The 20,001-nt window shown below is 44.1% G+C and overlaps 1 protein-coding gene across 1 annotated transcript; it reads right to left on the bottom strand.

Annotated features, from left to right (window-relative positions):
• Positions 1-12,817: 12,817 nt before the first annotated feature.
• Positions 12,818-13,507, bottom strand: LOC117853582 (uncharacterized). The gene has a single exon (XM_072292948.1). The coding sequence runs from the start codon at positions 13,478-13,480 to the stop codon at positions 12,818-12,820; it is 663 nt and encodes a 220-aa protein (XP_072149049.1). The 5' UTR covers positions 13,481-13,507.
• Between the last annotated feature and the right edge of the window lie 6,494 nt (positions 13,508-20,001).

The following is a 20,001-nucleotide window of genomic DNA, read 5'->3' as shown; positions in this document are numbered from 1 at the left end:
GGAATCAATTAGAACAAAAGTTTTATGATCACTTTTATAATGGGGACACTCAATTAAAATTGATAGATTTAACATCGATTAAGCAATGTAGAGACGAATCTTATCGGTTTCTGATTACATAGACAATTCAAAGAAACCAAAAATCGTTGTTTTAATTGTCAATTTTTGATATGGACCTTGCTGTTTGCCATTAAGGGATTGAGATCGTCTATTAGAAATACAATAGACGGTTATAATTTTCTTAGTGGCGGTGCTCCTCTAATAGGTTTTATGTGAAAATTTATGATAGGAAACAGTGTGAGGTGCTTATTTTACTTGGTGAACAAATGTGGTGGAGATGGAGCTCCAAATTGACGCAGCATCAAAGCAAAGGACTTTCAGAATGGACAACCCAACATATCTCATTTTGAGCGCATCGTCGTATCCTATGGAAATGTGCTTTATGAGTTAATTTGACAATGGCCAGCTGCTGTTTAACAACAACGATGTTTCTACTTATGTTCAGAGAAACAAACAATACTACAGCGGAAATCTGAATTCCTGGTAGTAATAATGCAACTTCCCTTTTTTTTGGGTGTTGTGTTGTGTTGGGTTTTGCAAAATTGCTGAACCTCATGTCTAATGATCGAGCTTGCATGAAGCTTCTTAATGAATGAAAAGGTGGGATACTCTCCCTCCACTTCTTCTAAAAAAATGGTCAATCTATGATCACTAGTAGAGAATCGGCTTTCGATGCGCCCCTTTTGTCCCGGTTTAAAGTTAGCCCGGGATAAAAGGGAGTGCGCCACGGTAGGCAAAAATGGAGGAGAGATTTACTCCCGGTTGGTACTTGCAACCGGGAATAAAGGCCCCCATTTAGTCCCGGTTGCAACGACTAGTTTCGGGGCGTCGGTGGCGGGACCCTTTTGTCCCGGTTGGAGGCTCCAACTGGGATAAAAGGGTGGACCTTTTGTCCCGGTTGAAGCCTCCACCCGGGACAAAAAGTTTAGTCCCGGTTGCAGCTTCCAACCGGGACTAAACTTTTAACCGGGACAAAAGGTTTTCCTTTTTGTCTCGGTTGGAGTTTTTAACCGGGATAAAAACTCATCCCCATTATATACCAAGACAGAGGCCTTTCTTCCTCCTCCAGCCCGAGCCAGTCCACCACATAGACAGAGAGCTGAGCTTCGCCTACTCTCCGGTGGTGCCGAAGCAAGGGAGGTGCTGCCTAAATTTTTTTCCCTCATTTTCGTGAGAATTTCACTCAGCCAACACAAGTGTTGTGAAGGTTTGCTACTTCATCCTCGTGTTATGCTTTGATTTATGCTTTGGAGATGGAAAGATTACTTACTAGAATGTGATGAAGTAGAAAATGGAGAGGTATTTTGAGCTAGAATGTGAGGGAGATTGATGTGTCATATATAGTATGTATTCTTGCAGTGGTTTAAGAATGATGCTACCTTGTCTAGACGGTTTATCCTATCAAATTCAATAAGGTTTTTCAAATCCATACTTGTTGAACTTTCATACCATGTTCATCTCGGCGAGGATGTTCTTCGCCGAGCAGCAACGTATGTCAAGAAGGAGGTTCGATTCTACAAGAAAGAGTGGATACGGACATCGTGACCGTGTCCCCTTTTCCGTAGAATCGAACCTCTTTCATGACGAAGTGCGGTGCCGTGTAGTTGAGAACATGCTCGCGAGATGATCACAGTCTTCAAGTTCAACAACTTCTGTAGTGCTAAGATAAGAAAATTTTTGTACATAGATGGCTTCTGCTACTTGTTGAACTTATCAAATTCAATATAGTTTTTCAAATCCATACTTGTTGAACTTGCATATCATGTTCATCTCTGCGATGGTGTTCTCCGCCGAGCAACAACGTATGTCAAGAAGGAGGTTCGATTCTACGAGAAAGAGTGGATACGGACATCGTGATCGTGTCCCCTTTTTCGTAGCATCGAACCTCTTTCATGATGAAGTGCGGTGCCGCCCAGTTGAGGACATGCTCGCGAGATGATCACGGTCTTCAAGTTCAACAACTTCTGCAGTGCTAAGGTAAGAATTTTTGTACATAAATGGCTTCTGCTACTGGAGGAAGTGGCGATGGTGGGGGCGATCGTCGTTCCTCTTTCGGCAAGGGGAAAATCATAGTTGGCCCTCAGCATAAGCCGAAGAAAATGAGCGTGTTGGAAAAAGCAATGCTTCGTTATTTGCAGAAATGTCATGAAGAAGTGTTGCCGCGGGTCAGGAACCTCCTTTTGGTGGTCGTAATGCTCCACCCTCAGTCCCGGGTCTTTCACATCCACTTAGTAATACTATTTCAGGTGGCACAAATAAATCACAGGATGAGGCTGGGTCAGCGGAACCTTCGTCTTCACCGCCCAAGGATGCTTAAAGTCCTCCTAGATAATAACCAGTGGATGGCTTATTGTATTGTATCATGTTGTTTGGATCTTTAATTTAAATATGTGTATTTGTATCTATATCTAAACTTTCAGCATTATTTGCACTACAATGTTTGACATGCTTTCAATCGTGAATCCATTTTCAAGTGTAATCAATTGTCACGCGTAATCCATTTTCAAGTGTAATCAATTTTCACGCGTAATCTATTTTCAAGTGTAATCAATTTTCACGTGTAATCCATTGTCAAGTGTAGTCCATTTTCATGCGTAATACGATGCAGATGGACCGGCAATGGATGTATAATTCAGACAAGCGGAGCAAGGTGTTTATTGATGGCTTGCATTATTTTCTCGAAGTGGCCAAAATGAACAAACCAGAGAATGGGTTCGTATGTTGTCCATGCTTCCAATGCAATAACAAGAAGGAGTATTCAAAGGATTCTTGGGGGACTATTCATAGCCACTTGTTTAGATACGGTTTCATGCCTAACTATTTGGTTTGGACCAAGCACGGTGAAGGAGGGGTTGTAATGGAAGATGGCGAGGAGGAGGAGGAAGATGACAGCATTCCGGACTGGGTTGCAGGCCAAGCTTTTGCAGATACTACAATGGGCGAGGCTGATGAAGATGAGTTTGTAGAAAATGGCCCTACTGATGACCTTGGTCAGGTGCTACGAGATGCACACAGAGATTGCAAAACTGAGAAGGAAGTAGCAAAGTTGCAGCGCATGATAGATGATTACCAAAAATTGTTGTACCCAGATTGCCAGCAGGGCCATAAAAAACTAGGTACGACACTAGAATTTGTGCAATGGAAGGCAAAAAATGGTGTGTCCGATAAAACATTTCAGGGGATGTTGAACATTGTCAAGAAGATTCTTCTCGAGAATAATGAATTACCGTCCACAACATATGAAGCTAAACAGATTATTTGCCCTCTTATATTGGATGTTCACAAGATACACGCATGCCCTAATGACTGTATCCTCTATCGTGGTGATGAATACGAGAAATTAGATGCTTGTCCCGTCTGCGAAGCGCTGCGGTATAAGATCAGGCGAGATGATCCTGGTGATGTCGAGGGGCAGTCTCTCAAGAAGAGAGTTTCCACGAAGGTGATGTGGTATTTCCCTATAATACCACGCTTGAAGCGCTTGTTCAGGAACAAAGCAAATGCTAAGTTGATGCGATGGCACAAAGAAGAACATATGGAAGATGAGATGCTGAGACACCCTGCAAATGAGGCCCAGTGGAGATCAATTGATAGAGCATTCCCGGACTTTGAAAGTGAAATAAGGAACATAAGGTTTGGTTTAAGTACTGATGGATTCAATCCATTCGGTGAGTTGAGTAGTGGCCATAGTACTTGACCTATGACCCTATGTATGTTCAACCTTCCTCCTTGGCTGTGCATGAAGCGGAAGTTTATTATGATGCTGGCGCTTGTCCAAGGCCCAAAACAACCCGGCAACGACATTGACCTGTACCTAAGACCGTTGGTTGATGACCTTTTACAGCTCTGGAAGGAAGAAGGTGTACGTGTGTGGGATGAGGATAGAAAAGAGATCTTTAATCTACGAGCATTGTTCTTCATAACCATCAATGATTGGCCTGCGTTGAGTAACCTTTCGGGACAGACAAATAAGGGATATTGGGCATGTACCCACTGTTTAGATGACACAGATAGGATGTATTTGAAGCACTGTAAGAAGGTTGTCTATATGGGTCATCATTGATTTCTCCCTGCTCACCACCAGCTGAGAAAGAGCGGGATGCATTTCAAAGGGGCGCCAGACCATTGTAAAAACTTGCACAGCATAATGGAAAGCGTGTCTTTGAGATGATGAAGGATGTAACTGTAGTCTTTGGAAAGGGTTATGGTAGCCAACCTGTTCCGAACGACGATAACGGACATGCACCCATGTGGAAGAAAAAGTCAATATTTTGGGAGCTACCTTATTGGGAAATCTTAGAGATTTGCAATGCAATAGACGTGATGCACCTAATGAAGAATCTTTGCGTGAACGTGCTAGGCTTCATGGGTGTTTTTGGGACCTCGAAAGATACATTGGAAGCACGACAAGACCTGAAAGCCATAGGGCAACGAGATGACCTACATCTAGAAAAGAGAGATAATGGACAGTACTACTTACGTCCTGCCAGTTACACTCTCAGCAAGGAAGAGAAGGATAGCATGTTTGAATGCTTGAATAGTATGAAGGTCCTGTCTAGGTACTCCTCGAATATAAAGGGAATAATAAATATGAAACAAAAGAAGTTTACAAATCTCAAGGCCCATGACTGCCACATGTTGATGACCCAGTTGCTTTCGGTTGCATTGAGGGGTGTTCTACCAGAAAATGTCTGGTTGCCACTCGTAAAGCTATGCGTGTTTCTCAATGCAATTTCGCAGAAGGCAATCGATCCATCCAAGCTATGAAAGGTACAGAACGATGTGGTGCAATGTCTTGTCAGTTTTGAGTTGTTATTTCCACCATCCTTCTTCAATATTATGACGTACTTACTGGTTCATCTAGTAAAAGAGATTGGTATTCTCGGACCTGTATACCTGCACAATATGTGGCCTTTCGAGAGGTTCATGGCAGTCCTAAAAAAACTATGTTCTTAATCGTGCCCGTCCAGAAGGAAGCATCGCCAAGGGATATGGAACAGAGGAGGTGATCGAGTTTTGTGTTGATTTTATTGATTCAATTGACTCGATTGGGGTTCCAACTTCACGCCATGAGGGGAGGCTCCGGGGAATGGGCACCCTTGGAAGGAAATCAAGTTTCAGCAATGATACTGATTTGTTCGACAAGGCACACTACACTGTTCTACAACAGTCATCCTTTGTGTCTCCGTATATCGAGCAGCACAGGCAGATGGTAGTTTCCAAAAACCCGACCAAATCCGATGCTTGGCTTACACATCATCACATGAAAACTTTTCCCTCCTGGTTGTGCCAACAACTTATGGGTAACTCTGAGATTCACCCACAACTCGCTTGGTTAGCCACGGGACCTGCTAGCACAATCGTAAAATTCCAAGGCTATGAGATAAATGGTTATACATTTTACACGAGAGCCCAGGACCAGAAAAGCACAAACCAGAATAGTGGTGTCCGCATAGATGCCATAGATAGAAATAATAGCAAGGAGTATTATGGTTTCATACAAGAGATATGGGAATTCGAATACGGACCGCTGTACATCCCTCTATTTTGTGAAGCTAACTGCCGTAACCAAAGATCAGTACGGAATGACAATAGCAGATCTGAGCAAGACTGGATACAGTGATGACCCATTCGTACTTGCCAATGATGTGCATCAAGTGTTCTATGTGAAGGACATGTGTAGCAAACCCAAGAGAAATGCAGAAGAGACATGGGAGCCAAAGTGCCACATAGTTCTTCTAGGTAAAAGAAAAATCGTGGGAGTCGAGGATAAAACAGACCAATTAGATGATTATGATCAGTTTGATGGCATGCCTCCATTCGCAGTTGAAGTTGATCCAAGCATCCTGCTATCCAAAGAAGAGGCTCCGTACTTACGCCGCGATCATGATCAAGGAACTTTCGTGAAGAAGAAATTTTACAACGTTGTATTGTAATGCGCTAAATTTGCATGACCTTTGTGTAGTACTTGATACAATTTTTAATTTACCCTATGTATGATTTCATGTGTTCTTAAATTTGTTAGGTGAAGATTTATTTTATAAACATGAACAATGTTAACCACATACATACATGGATTTTTTTTGCGCATTGAAATTATTTAATTCAATAATTTCTTGATCACAGCGATGCAGTAAAATAATTATTTTAGAGGCTAAACGAACTGGTATTGAATTAATGACTAAATCACACTTATTGTCAATATACTTGCTAATTAAATATATTTTTGCATGTACAAAATATGTGAAGTTTTTTGTTTTTGCATCCTGAAATGCAGTGAAAACATAAATAAAATCCTTTTCCAAAAAACAGGCGGGAGATGAAAGTGTGGGAAAAGGCCCTTTTATCCCGAGTGCCAATTGAAACCGGGACAAAAGGCCCCCCCTTTTATCCCGGTTGACAACTGCAACCGGGATAAAAGAGTAGTTTTCGATTCCCGTCGGGGACGTATCCTTTTATCCCGGTTACAGTTAGCAACCGGGATAAAAGGGGGGCCCTTTTATCCCGGTTGGTGTTGGCACCCGGGATAAAAGGGTAGGTTTCCATTCCTGCCAGATGGACGTACCATTTTGTCCCGGGTCCCATCACCAACCAGGATAAAGGGGGGGGGGCTTTTATCCCGGTTGGTGATGGGACCCGGGACAAAAGGGCCTTTAGTCCCGGGTGCCATTACGAACCGGGATAAGGGGGGGATCAAAGGCACTGTAGCCTCTTCTACCCCCCACACCAGTTACACTTAGCCAAATTTTCGCCAAGATCCCACGCCCTCTCACCTGCTCCGTCGCCGCCCGTCCGCCTCCCTTGCCGGCCGCCGCCGCCGCCGCCGTCCCCCAATGCCCCGGCCATCGTCCCGCTGCCCGACCGCCTCGCCCGCGCCCAGACCGCCTCCTCGTCCATCACCCCGGCCCGCCTCGATCCTCCTCTGTCGTGCCCTCTCGACCTCGTCGCCGCTGGCCACCTCCACGCGGGGCCTCGTTGCCGCCTCCGTCCTCATCGCCACCTCCGTCAATGCCACCTTCTCTGTCGCCGGCGCGCCCTCGTCCGTCACGGGGCCTCCTCGTCACCGCCTCTGTCGCGCGCGCGGCCTCCGTTGTCGTCCCTCGTCGCCAGCCGCCTTCGCCCGGTGTTGCTTCGCTCCATCCTCGCCTCCGCCGTCCCGCCGCTCCAGCCACCGTCGACCGCGCGAGGTCCGCTGGCACTAGCGCCGGGAATGAAGGGCCTTTTTTATTTTTTAGTTAGAAAATAAATAGAAATTAGTAGATTAGTTAGAAAATCAATAGATATTTGTATATTAGTGAGAAAATCAAATTAGTAGAAATTAGTAGTAATTAGTAGTAATTAGTAGTAATTAGTTAGTCCCGGGTGTCATTACGAAGGGCTCCGCTAGGTTAGAAATTAGTCGTTGCTGCGGCCACCTTGCTCCGTCCCAGCCTCCGCCGCCCCGGCCGCCGCCGTCCCGCCGCCCCGGCCACCTCGTCGCCCAACCTAGGCAGCGTCGACTGCGCGAGGTCCGCCGGCACTGGCGCCGGTGGGCTTGTGTCAGCAAGGGCCTTTTTTATTTTTTAGTTAGAAAAATGAATAGAAATTAGCAAATTAGTTAGAAAATCAATAGATATTTGTATATTAGTTAGAAAATCAAATTAGTAGGAATTAGTAGTAATTAGTAGTAATTAGTTAGAAATTTTGTAGAAATTCATTCAAATTAGTAGGAATTAGTAGTAATTTGCTAGAAATTCCAATAAATATGTATAAATTAGTAGAAATTTGGTAGAAATTCATACAAAGTACTACTAATTTATTGAAATTTGTATAAACATTCTGGACTTTGTGGGATTCATGTTATTCTAAAATTAGTAGGAATTAGTAGTAATTTGCTAGAAATTCCAATAAATATGTATAAATTAGTAGAAATTTGGTAGAAATTCGTACAAAGTACTACTAATTTGTTGAAATTTGTATAAACATTCCGGACTTTGTGGGATTCATATTATTTTATGATTTCATGTATATACCCTTACGTACATATAACTAAGGTGATTTATATGACTGTCATGTATGATTCCATGTATGTTTCAATCAGTAGTTGAAATGGCAGACGACGAGACTGCAAGGTATCTCATGGAGCAGATAATCGCTGGTGATGGTAGTGGCAACAACCTTCCAATATCATACGCCGATGAAGAGGGCACCCAGGCGGACATGTTCCTCAACATGTCCGCCGACGGGAATGAAGAGCATGAGCCCCAGCAACACCTTGCCATGGCGGAAGTTTCCGGCGAGGTATATATAATTTGTATTGTTTGACGCCACCATTACTACTACGTACTAATTAACGAATCTTGAACTGTTAGCCCTCTGGATCGACGCAAGGGCAGAAGACCCGAGGTCGTACAAAGGTGATGGAAGGGAGGCTTGTCATCATGGAAGTGACAGAAGAGGGCAGGCCAGTTGCTCCCGAGAAAGTAGAAAAGAAGTACGTGAGTTAGATCGGGGCAATCGTAAGGGACAACGTGCCTATCAGCATCAGAGAATGGAAAGGCAGAAGCACTAATCCGTACGCGCTTCCGGAGATAGAAAAGAATATGCTGTGGGAAGATGTCAAGAGACATTTCACATTCCCCGAAGGATATATTGAAAAGGATGTGAAAGCGTGGACGCTGAAGAAGATGGCTACACAATTCCAGACATTCAAGAAGATGCTGGATGCCAACTACATTAAGAAGGGCCAAACTCCAGACTTCAATGTGTGGCCAAAGTTAAGGGACCACTGGGAGGCATTTGTTGAATATAAGAGGAGTGAAGACGGTGTGAAAAAGATCCTAACCAACACTACAGATGCTGGTCAGAAGGGGTACCATCATCATCTAGGGCGAGGTGGTTATGGCACAACAATTCTCAAATGGAGGAAGATGGAACAGGATCTGATCGAACGGGGAATCGTACCTGCAACTATTGAATGGCCCGAACGATTAAAAAATTGGTATTACGCTCATGGAGGCTCCCTGAGCCAAGAGGATGGGACGTTGATATTCAATGACACAATACGTGAGAAGGCCGAACATTTTATGAAGAACATTGAAGATTCTAAGGCTGGGAGGTTGAAGGTGGACCGAGAGAATGATGAGCTCACATTAGCCCTCGGTAATCCTGAGCAACCATGACGTTGCCGAGGATTCGGGGTCATTCCGTGGAAGTTTGCTTTCCGAGGTGACAGCGCATCGTACAAAAGCCGCAAGCGAAGAAAGGAACAAATCGAGGAGAGCTGGCGGCAAATGCTAGAATCCAAAGTGCAGGCACAAGAAGAAAGAATGTTGGAGGAAATCAATCGTCGAGTGGCCCACGCAGTTGCGGAGTTGGCCCAATCTAGAGCATTGCCGAATCCAAACTACGCCAGCCCTTCTCAATGCCTCTTGAGCAGTTGTGCTTCTACAGGGGTCCCCGATGCGCAGACGCCCAGGTTACCCATGGAGGAGCAACGGTTCCCCGTGGATGCCATCACGCAACGCACCACATGTGAGCTGCATGCACCGGTTGGCAACCTCACTATTAAGGTATACTTATACATAATATTTATGCAATCTTGTCAATTGATCCACGCCTCGTGATCGGAGTTTAATAACTTGTTTACTTCTGCTATATGTACAGGTAGCGTACGGGAGTGCGTTAGCAACCCTGGCGGGGCAGAGCAGTCATGGCATGGAGATTCCACCTGGCTATGCTAGCATCCGTGTAGAGCAAATTGTTGATAGCCCATATGAAGGCCTAGAGCTCGACCTCCCGGGAGGCGACGGGGAAAGGACACTAGCAGATGCGCTTCATGGGATCATTCTATGGCGAAAACACTACATCATCATTCCCGGCACGGAGCCATCTCCTCAGAGCTCAAGACCGCTCCTCGTAGATCCCCAGCAACGATCTTCTCCTCATAGCTCGAGACCGTCATCTCCTGCACAACCTGCTCCAGGACCGTTGCTTCCTACTATATCAAGGTCTCCATCTCCACCACATCCTAGTGGTGGGAGCGACGATGACAATAACAACACCCCTCCCCGATCACCGTCGTCGGGACCAAGAGCAGCCCCGATGAAGGAACCTGCAGCACCACTAAAAAAGTCACGAGCACCGCCTCCCAAGCAAAGACAGAAAGAAGAAAACAAAGGAGCCTGAAGTGACTTGTAAGGAACGCTGGGAGGCAATGACTCATACGGAACGGTGGGCAGAAATCCAACGAGAGTCTAGTGAGTGGTTCAAGAAACAAGCCAAAGAAAAAAAAAGCAAGGGAGATGGAGCCACCGCCAGTAAATCGAAGATATTTAAACTTTTTTTTATCAGGATGGAAGAAGGAGCCAAGAAAAGGATACCACTCTTATCGAACTATGAACGGGCTTTAGTAAAGGCTGATGAAAAGGACAAAAGGAAAGGAAAGTCATCTTCCAGTGGTGTTGTCCCTGACCTCGGGCATTTATCAAAAAAAGATGCTCAAAGGGTAGCAGCAATGCCCTTGGATCAACAAGCAGAAGTATTGAAATTCATGCAAGAAACAGGTCTGGGACTTGATGAATGTTTAGGGCAAGTTGAGACGCCAACTGCACCGCCCCCTGAGCCGAGATGGACTTATGAGCTAGGCAAACCTCTAGTACGACCTTCGTTGGTACGGAAGCTATCAACAAAGATGTACAAATTCCATCAATGGTACATGATGGCGTCCGCCGACTCGAGGGAGATGTTCGGCCTTGAGGTAAAACCGATAGATTTTTACGGCGAATGCGAGAAAGTGTTGTGGCTAGACTTCAAGGATATATACGAAGTGTACCATCATGATGCCCTGGACGTCTCTCTGATCAGCGCTTGGGTTCTGTAAGTGTCCGTTTATCTCGACATGTAAATTTTGGCGTGCGTCACCGTACTAACTTCGTCTTCCATTTTATGTAGGATGCTAATTCAGACGTGCCGACGAGAGGCGTACCTACATATAGGCTTCATGGATCCATCCGTAGTTAACCAAAAATAGATACAATTATCGCCGAAAAAAACCTTGGTGGAAGTATACAATTTCGTAGATAAACAAACATTCAAGGATTTCATACTACTTCCATACAAGTTCAAGTAAGTGTGTGTATACCGTCTACTTTCGTTGTCTTTTTCCTTACCTGATTAATGTTAGTTAGCTCTAATATGCATGAACATTTTACGTACGCAGCTTCCACTGGACCCTTATTATAATTGAGCCTGAAAGAAGCCACGTCATTGTTTTTGATTCATTGAGGAAAGATCCGGTGGAGTACCAAGACATGCAAGACATGCTAGGCTTGTAATAATTCTAGACCTTTATCTCTATGCAAAAGTTTGTTTCCTAAATTTTATCCCTGTTACACTATATCATTCATTATTCTAATCCGCAGCGCATGGAAACAATTCATAAGGACACACAAAGATCCATTCAAAGAAAAACTTACATGGAACACAGACTTCCCGGTACGTATGAAGTCTGCACATTTATTACATTGTATAACATGAATATTTCATAACTTTTTTTTTCCGCACTGAAGTGCTTAAGACAGGAACCCAAGAATAATCTATGTGGCTACAACATCTGTGAGCACATGCACAGTTTTATGGGACCCAAGGGACTAAAGATGACGCCGCACAACTTTAAAATATGTAAAATAAAACTATTACTAGTTAATTATTTTCTAGCTCCTTATATTTAATTGTTTGTGTAACATTCACAAATTTCCAAATTATAGATGTTAAATATTCAACAAGGACTCTTGAAGGAAGAAAGAGTAGCGGCAATATACGAAGGTCTCATTGGATTCCTAATGGACGAGGTGGTAAATCTAAAAGAAGAATTTTATTACGATGGACGACAATTAGACGCTCCGAGCAACACCTCGACGGGAAGATTGTAGATATATAGTTTGATTTATTTGTATATATAATACGCGCTAATTAAGATCGATTTGTACTAGTTGAATTGTGTATATGAATTGTGTATATATATAGTAATTGTATAATTTCAAATTTCATCCGTTTAAATACTAGTTGATTTCATTATAAAAAAAATCTCAACTACTAAAGGTTAACAAAAGGGCCGTGGTACTACATACGTGATGCATGAAAATTTCAGGCGCCATGCAGGGTGCCATGCAGGGCGCCATTTAGTCCCGGTTGGGAAATCCAACCGGGACTAAAGGGGCACCCTTTACTCCCGGTTGCTTTTACCAACCGGGAGTGAAGGGCCTGTCCCGTGCCTGGCGTGGCAGGCCCTTTAGTCCCGGTTGGTGATACCAACCGGGACTAAAGGGTGACCTTTACTCCCGGTTGAAAGACCCGGGACTAAAGATCCCCTTTTGTCCCGGTTAGTTTATCCCGGATGGATTTTCGGAAGATATGCACCCTACCAACTGGGACTAAAGGCCAATTCTCTACTAATGGATGAGAAAGTAGAAAAAAGGGGAGAGGATCCACTTGTAACCTTGCAGATTAAATCACATGTACTTAAATTTTTTTTGAGTAACATTGCACAAAAACAATTAACAAACGAAACAAATCCACCAGTTAAATTCGGTTACTATACATTATCATTTCTAGACATAGTAACCTCCTATAATCTGAATCCATGGTCAGAAAAACAACAGCTGAAAATGCAACTGAACAGTTTTTATATGGTACTGTACTGTACAAAACTAACGAAATTCTCCTACCACGCACTGATGCAAAACCATGCACTACTGCCATCCGAAGCCGAGCGCGCCTAAACCGGCGGCAGCAGGCTGCCGTCCATGTTGGGGTCGGTGCCCGACCGGCAGATCGGGCACGTTGAGTGCGCGTCCAGCCACGGATCGATGCACTCGACGTGGTACAGGTGCAGGCACACCGGCAGCAGCCGCACCGCCTCCCCGGTCTGGAACGCGCCGAGGCACACGGAGCACGTCGCCGCTTCCTCGCCGCCACCGCCCGTCACGTTGTGCCTCACCGACCGGTTGTACGTGAACGACGGGAGGCCCGCCGCCGGGCTGGCGCGGTGCGTGCGGCCGCCGGTGTCGCGGTCGCCGCCGCGGCTGCGCAGACGCTGCTCGTCGTTATCGTCGTCCCATGCCACCGGCGGTAGTAGTGCTGGTGGTGGTGCCCGCGGCCGCGCGGCGAGGGCTGCAGCCGCCGCGGCGGCGTCGGCTGCGGCATTGGCGCGGCTGTTGCGGTACCCCTGGCAGAGGCTGCACATGAAGGTGACTACGAGCAGGAAGGCCCCGACGGAGATGGCTACGCCCGCGATGATCCCGCCGGAGGACGCCGAGCTGTTATCACTGGACCTCGGCGGCGTCAGCTGAAGCGATGGTCGGGGCGGTGGTGGAGACCACGCCCAGCGCGGCGGAGGCGGAGGAAAGAAGGGGAAGCCCGGCGGCAAGTAACCGGCCATGGGTGAAGCTTCAAACCAGCTCCAGCTGCTGATTGGTAGCTTCTGTAATCGATCTGGTGGCGGGTCATGGTTTTATACTGCGGGCAAGAATTCTGAACAATTCGTGTAGGATGAAAACAACTGCAGCATCCTGGTACTGCCGTACTGGATATACCAATGATTCTGAGCCTGGAGTCAAATGGCTAATTTCTGAATCATTGCCAAATGCGCGTCTAGGAGAGGAAAACGATCGATGGACTGTGCTGCGACGGTTTTGATTTAGTTTGTTTACGCGTGACAGCAACCGGCCGGCGACGGCAACCTTACGTTGTCAGGGCCGTTCGTCTGAACATGAAGATGTGATTCAGGTTGTGACGCTTTGCATCTTGGTGAGATTCAGTTATCGATGGTTCGCGTTGAACAAAAGAGAATACGGTTGGTCGAATCTGCCAAAACGGATGGTGGTCAGATGGTGTCGTGTCAATATATGTTTTGGGTTTACTGATGGAAGGGGCTGATTTGACTGCACCGAAGCACCTACTTCGTACAATCTGGTACATTGGTACGTTTGTTGTATGTATAGCGCGTTTTTATCTTTTTATATATGTTTTGGGTATCTATTTTTGCAGGTAAGTTCATAGACGGGTCAACTAAGTTTTGTGTTATTAATCACAATTCTTATCCTGTTCTTGATCTACTTCATGTTATTTGTCTGTCAGTTACTAATACAATGTTCGAAGTATTTCAGAAATTGGTCTTCCACACACAACCGCGATCTACCTCGTTACGGTGATTGTGGACATTATAGCATGAGTACCTATGGAGATATAGTCTTATTACTCAAAGATGTTACATCCAGGAGCTGTGGCAGATAAAAGTGAATGAATTTCATGACAGTAATGCTGTTTTTTAGGAAACAGGAGGGACGAAGCCCTACTGATGGTTACATATTAATATAAAAAGAGGTTTGCAAAAGAAAGGAAGGCAAGATTACACAATAGTATCTAGCCATTCTACCATCTTAGGGAAGTATCTCTTCTTTACCCTATGGATAACCTTGGCAAATGCTTTGTATGATGGATGCTGATCATTGCAGCATTTCTAGTTATCCAGATGCTCCAAGTCCGAGGATGATGACTTCCGTGAAGAATGGCCCATGCAGCTGCTGTTTGAAGTCCTCCAGGACATGGATGAGAAGTCGGAGCGATCTGCTGTTGTAAAATGCCCCAACATTGTTGCAAAAAAGAGCATTGTAAGAAAAGATGTTGCAAAGATTCTTCTACTTCTTGTGTATATAGAGAACACAGGAGTAACTTTTTAGGCTCATATTTATTTTGTTCTTTTGTAGTTCTCTGGTGTTCAGCCTATAATGCTAATTTTTCTTAATATAGTTATTATGTGTTGTGTGGACAGGCTTTTGCTTCAAAGTTTGGAGTCAAGAAGCCAGTCCCAAGAGATGCTAGATCTTGAAGTTGGAATTTGTGCGAATACGACACTCAGCAGAGCCCCCTGCTAAACAAAAACTAGAACCTAGAAAGTAGGGGCGTTTGACACAATTTTACTTTGGACTCAAATATAACTGCAAGTTGGAGCTTAGGGTGTTTGACATTAGTTCTTTGTATCGATTGCCAAAATTCATTCAACATGAAGAGGAAGGCGCAAAGAGTTCTAGTGAAACCCCGTTGGAAAAAAAACTGTTTGTAGGAGCGGATGATTGCTGCCAAGCTTATAGAAATTAGGAGAAAGTTTAGAATTATATTGAATCCATTCCAAACAATGGGGAAACGAGGATAAATATTGAGTAATCAAACCATTCGTTCTTTAGATGGTGCTCGGATTGAAAAGGTTGTGTTAATATTTTTTTTACCAAGGTTTGGGTAACCAACTAAATTTATTAAACTACACACAATATCTAGGTCACACATCGAGGGTAAAGCTGATTCATAGCAAAAGGGCACAACGTGGGATGATATTCAAACTCCACATTAATCGTACACAAACTACACAAAGACCATTGTAAACACAAGAAGCAAATAGAATAACACTTACATGAAGATTTTTTTCAGGTCCGATGGCCTCAAGTTTTCACCAAATGTATAATCCGTAATGATGTTTGCTTTCAATTCATTTTTTGGTGAAATTTCAATTCGTAAATTAGTTTTGAAGTCTAAGCATAAGCAATGATTTCTTTGTAATTAAGCATACATGGAGATCTTCTTGCTCGGCATTAGCATTGCTAGCTCCGGTTGCTAATTTCGTGCCTTTGGGCTATTGCACGTGGGAGATGGGGATTTTCTTAGCTCCCATGTGGATCCTTCTTTGTGTGCATGCCATGGCGATGGCTTGTTCTTCCTTCCTTCTGCAACCAGACCCTGTAACATGATTTCTACTTTGTTCTGTGTCCATCTCCCCACAAATGCTTACTTATGTCTATGTATCTCCATTGTTGCTAGTTGAGTCTTTCTTAAAGCATACGGAAAATGCATCCATTCTCTCCTCCTTAGGTCTCATCTCTCCCACAAGCCCTCAGGACTTTGTGGAGGTCCTTTTTCCCCTCTACCTCCACATCTGTATTCTTCCCTACTCATGTCCATGGACCTACTGAGGAATAAGATGAAGAATTCTTTTTTATTATTTTCTTCTTGGATAAGTGCAATAATTTGCTTCTAATAACTTCATGGTGTACTAGCCACTTCAGTGGAAGGAACTATTTTATAGGAATAACTTAAAATAAAAATTGGTAGCAACTTATTGTTAGTGAAAGTGGCAAATTATTCCTGACATAGATGTTGGCGAAAGTGGCAACTTAACTAGTGTAACAGCAACTTCATAATTGTTTAATAGTAATTTCAGCTAAAGTAGTAACTTAATTGCTTATAAGATGAGGAATCTTTGCTAAGATGTTTTGGGAGGTTTATTGAATGTTTAATTTATATGGAGGTTTCATCAGCTACTATGTAGGTAAGTTATCGGTACACATACGCATCCGAAACATAATATAGATGCCATTTCACATATGTACTGGTAAGAAATACAATGATACAAATAGAAAAGAAAAAAATGTTTTAATCTAAAGTCTAGTACAATCAATCTATCTATTGTTTTGTCTTGTTGACTTCAAAGCCATTTGAGAGCGTGATTCCTAAAGCCTGGCATTTAGGATTGAACAAGAGCAACATGGCATACATATAGGCAAGTGACCACGTTGACGATTTATGGAGAGTTCACGAAATCCATGAATTGAAGCAAACAAGTTTGTTTGATAGGAAAAACAATCAGCTCATAAGTAAGAACTGACCACCACCAGTAGACAGGGTATCTAGACTCCCCAACAGATCTGGTAATTTCTCTGCACAATTTTACAATTGCAAGTTAATGGGATCACCTGACATAGGCCTACCTTAGGCTACTATACTAATCTTATGACCAAATCCATGTTATCTGGCACACATGACACCCGTGGTACAAATTCTGTTCTCCTCGAATATTTGCTATCTGTCCTTTGCAAAACAATTTTACCCAAGTCTGCTTATTACTGAGGTGTTGTGATAAATTTCAGCTAATTTTGCCACTAACAAAATTATAATTTACGGACATGATAATTTGGAACCACCAAAAAAGCAAATTCAAATGATGAATATGTGTCGATGTTTACACCCGGCAACCTACTGAGGGGGGTGCCCGAGGTAATGTTTTGGTTGGTGGGGCTCGTCGAGATCAGCAACTCGAAGGTAAATGCAGACACATGATTTATACAAGTTCGGCCCGGTAATAGCATAATACCCTACATCCTGTGTCATGGATTGCTTTGGAGGGGGTCCCTGCCTCGCCTTATATACACGGGGGTAGGGGTACAAGGTCGGTTGGTTACAAGAATACTAGTCGGATATAACTAGAGAAGCCCTACTCTACTACAACGAGTACTTTCCTAATCCTCGACTAGTTCATATCTTTCCATGTGGATCACGCCGTCCTGCGCAATGGCCTCCATGTTAGATGTGTTGTTGACGGTCCATATGATAGAAATCCAACCGTCACACTACTCAAAGAATAAAGGAAAACTAACATTTATTACTCGCATAGTTGTTATCAATAACCTAGTTCCACATGTATTGGCAACTAAGTAATTTCAGGGAGATAGGCCCATACAAGAGAGGAAACATGCGCAAACGCAGATGAAACACATTGAAGAACACTTGACGTGTACATGATAGTTAAGAGGGCCCACATGCTAGAGCAAACTAGCCCAATCTAGCATCGGTCCACAAGAAGAAGGACCAAGGCCCACTAGGGAGCTCACCAAACAAAGGCGGTGGTGAGGCGGCCCAGTCAAGGGTCAGCCAAACTACAGGTTCGACCAAACCTGGACAGTGCCCCCTCGTCCTTATCTTCCATGTGGCGATCACTGGTTGACTCAGGATGGTGGTGGAAGAATATTCCTAGGAGATACCTTCATCGAACCACCCTCAACCACCTATAAAAGGAGGAGGAGACCCCCCCTCTACACACACACCACACTTGAAGCCTCTCTCACTCTCTCTCTTGTCACTCTTGTAATCCTTAGGCTAGTGGAGCTAGGATAGAGCTGAATTCTTATAGTGTTAAGCTAGTCTTCTGGTCGGTTGGGGACGTAACCTCCGGTTCTTGGTATGGCTTTGTACTCGACTTGTCGGTATCTTATCTATAAAGAGTATGGTTATTATGCTATTTTGGTAGTATGCTATGCCATGTCTTGTGCTTTATTAAGGTATACTCATATGCTTAGGCTGAATCTATGTTGCCGCATCGGTTCGTTGTGCCTTCAGGCTTGCTCTAGTTCTATGCCTGTCGATTATCATGGTCGGGGTTCCGGAGGGGCTAGAGTAGTGATCACGTATACGAGCATGGTGCTCGGGCGCGTTGGGATCCATCGAATATGACCGTGCCCCACGGTCTGAGGGGTAGGTGGCAGGTGGTGACATCCTTGTCCGTCCCTTGTAGTCCCCCACGTTCAGGTATGGTGTAGGAGTTCTGATATCTTGCGTTGGTAGACCAGGGCCGGGTATTCTCCCCATAATGTTGTATGCCTAGAGTTACCTCTAATCATGTGCTTGCATGACCCTTGCTAGTATAGATAGATGCCAGCAGGACCTCTTGTATGCCTTGCTCCCGCTAACCTTAGCTTTATTCTTTTATTCTTTATTCTTGAGATTGGCTTGTGTGTGTGTCACATTACCCTCATATATTTATCATGGCTTACCCCTGTATGAACTTTGGTCTATTACTTAAGCTTATGATCCAAATATGTATCCAATAAATCCTTTTACACCAATGCCATCCTTTGGGAAAATATAAATAATGATACTCTAAATACTCTCCGGGTGAAATGCTACAACAGTATATCTGTGCACTTGCGGATTTATTCGTAACGTTAAGAAATACTAACAAGCATTTCTGGCGCCATTGCCAGGGATGGCACTAGTTAAAAGATTTATCAATACATGTTCTTGGTTATATGATTAAGGAATATCCATTGCTTATACAGGCTAACTTGTCTTTGTTTTCTCCTAATGGATGAAAACAGGGTAGTGTATGACCGGTTTCAACTTGCCGACCAACTTCGTCAAGAATCCGGAACATCTTGTGAGAAGGGTCCGACCTCATGTCGTCCCTCCTTAGATCATTCTTTTAGCAACCGAACCAGTCATCCCAGCACCATTTGCTCCTAAGGCTATGGTCGAGAAAACACTTTGTGAATTCTCCATCCCCTCGACCGACAACGTGGCCATCGGTGCCGCTGCTGAGTTGGGGGATGTGAACTTCAAGTTGAAGACAAACCTCATCAACATGGTGCAGGCTAGCCATGTTGACATTAGTTAGCACGCCAACTTATGAACCGTAAGCGTACGAATAAGTTGTAGCTCCTCCCTTAGAGTAATCCCCCAAGGTTTATCAATCTGTGGAGCAAGTGGATTTGCACGCTTAACTAAGTACTAATCCCACAAGGTTCTTTGTATATGATAGGATTGAACTAACAAAAGAACTAGCAATCTAAAATAAAGCAGATAGAGAGTATGGATGTAAACAAGATAGATAAAATGCTTGTCCTAGGGATCTAGAGTCACATGCAGATGTAATCGCCATGCGCGAAAGAACTAGATCTAAATGTTATCGTGAGTGGATGTGAACCATGCCCAACACTTTCCCTCTCCCACGTTGTCACTACACGAGGGTACTCAAATATTGAACGCTAAGAACATGACATGATGATCATTCTAGGTAAGCAAATAAGCAATCCAAAGTAGCACTAGCCAGCCATTACATGAAAGAGTATCATCAAGATATGACAGATAACAAACATATTTTAAACAAGAGGTTCAACAATTACAAATCAAGATCTCCACAGTACACTAGATTTGATTTGTGCTGGCATAGGGAATTTAGCGTGCTGGCGAACGTGATTGGCACCCACTAGCATAGATGGCACTGTGCTGGCAGGCGACCTAAGCACCTGCTGTCAGATTTAGTAGCCTAGCAGTCCACCAGGGGGTTACTTAAGTGGT

The sequence above is a fragment of the Setaria viridis genome, chromosome 4, assembly GCF_005286985.2.
Source record: "Setaria viridis chromosome 4, Setaria_viridis_v4.0, whole genome shotgun sequence".
Taxonomy (NCBI): Eukaryota; Viridiplantae; Streptophyta; class Magnoliopsida; order Poales; family Poaceae; genus Setaria; species Setaria viridis.
The sequence above is the reverse complement of the archived record's forward strand: the minus strand, read 5'-3'. Positions and strand labels throughout refer to the sequence as shown.

Excerpts from the sequence above, each read along its gene's own strand:
- LOC117853582 (XM_072292948.1), bottom strand. The coding sequence starts at position 13,480 with ATGGCCGGTTACTTGCCGCCGGGCTTCCCCTTCTTTCCTCCGCCTCCG.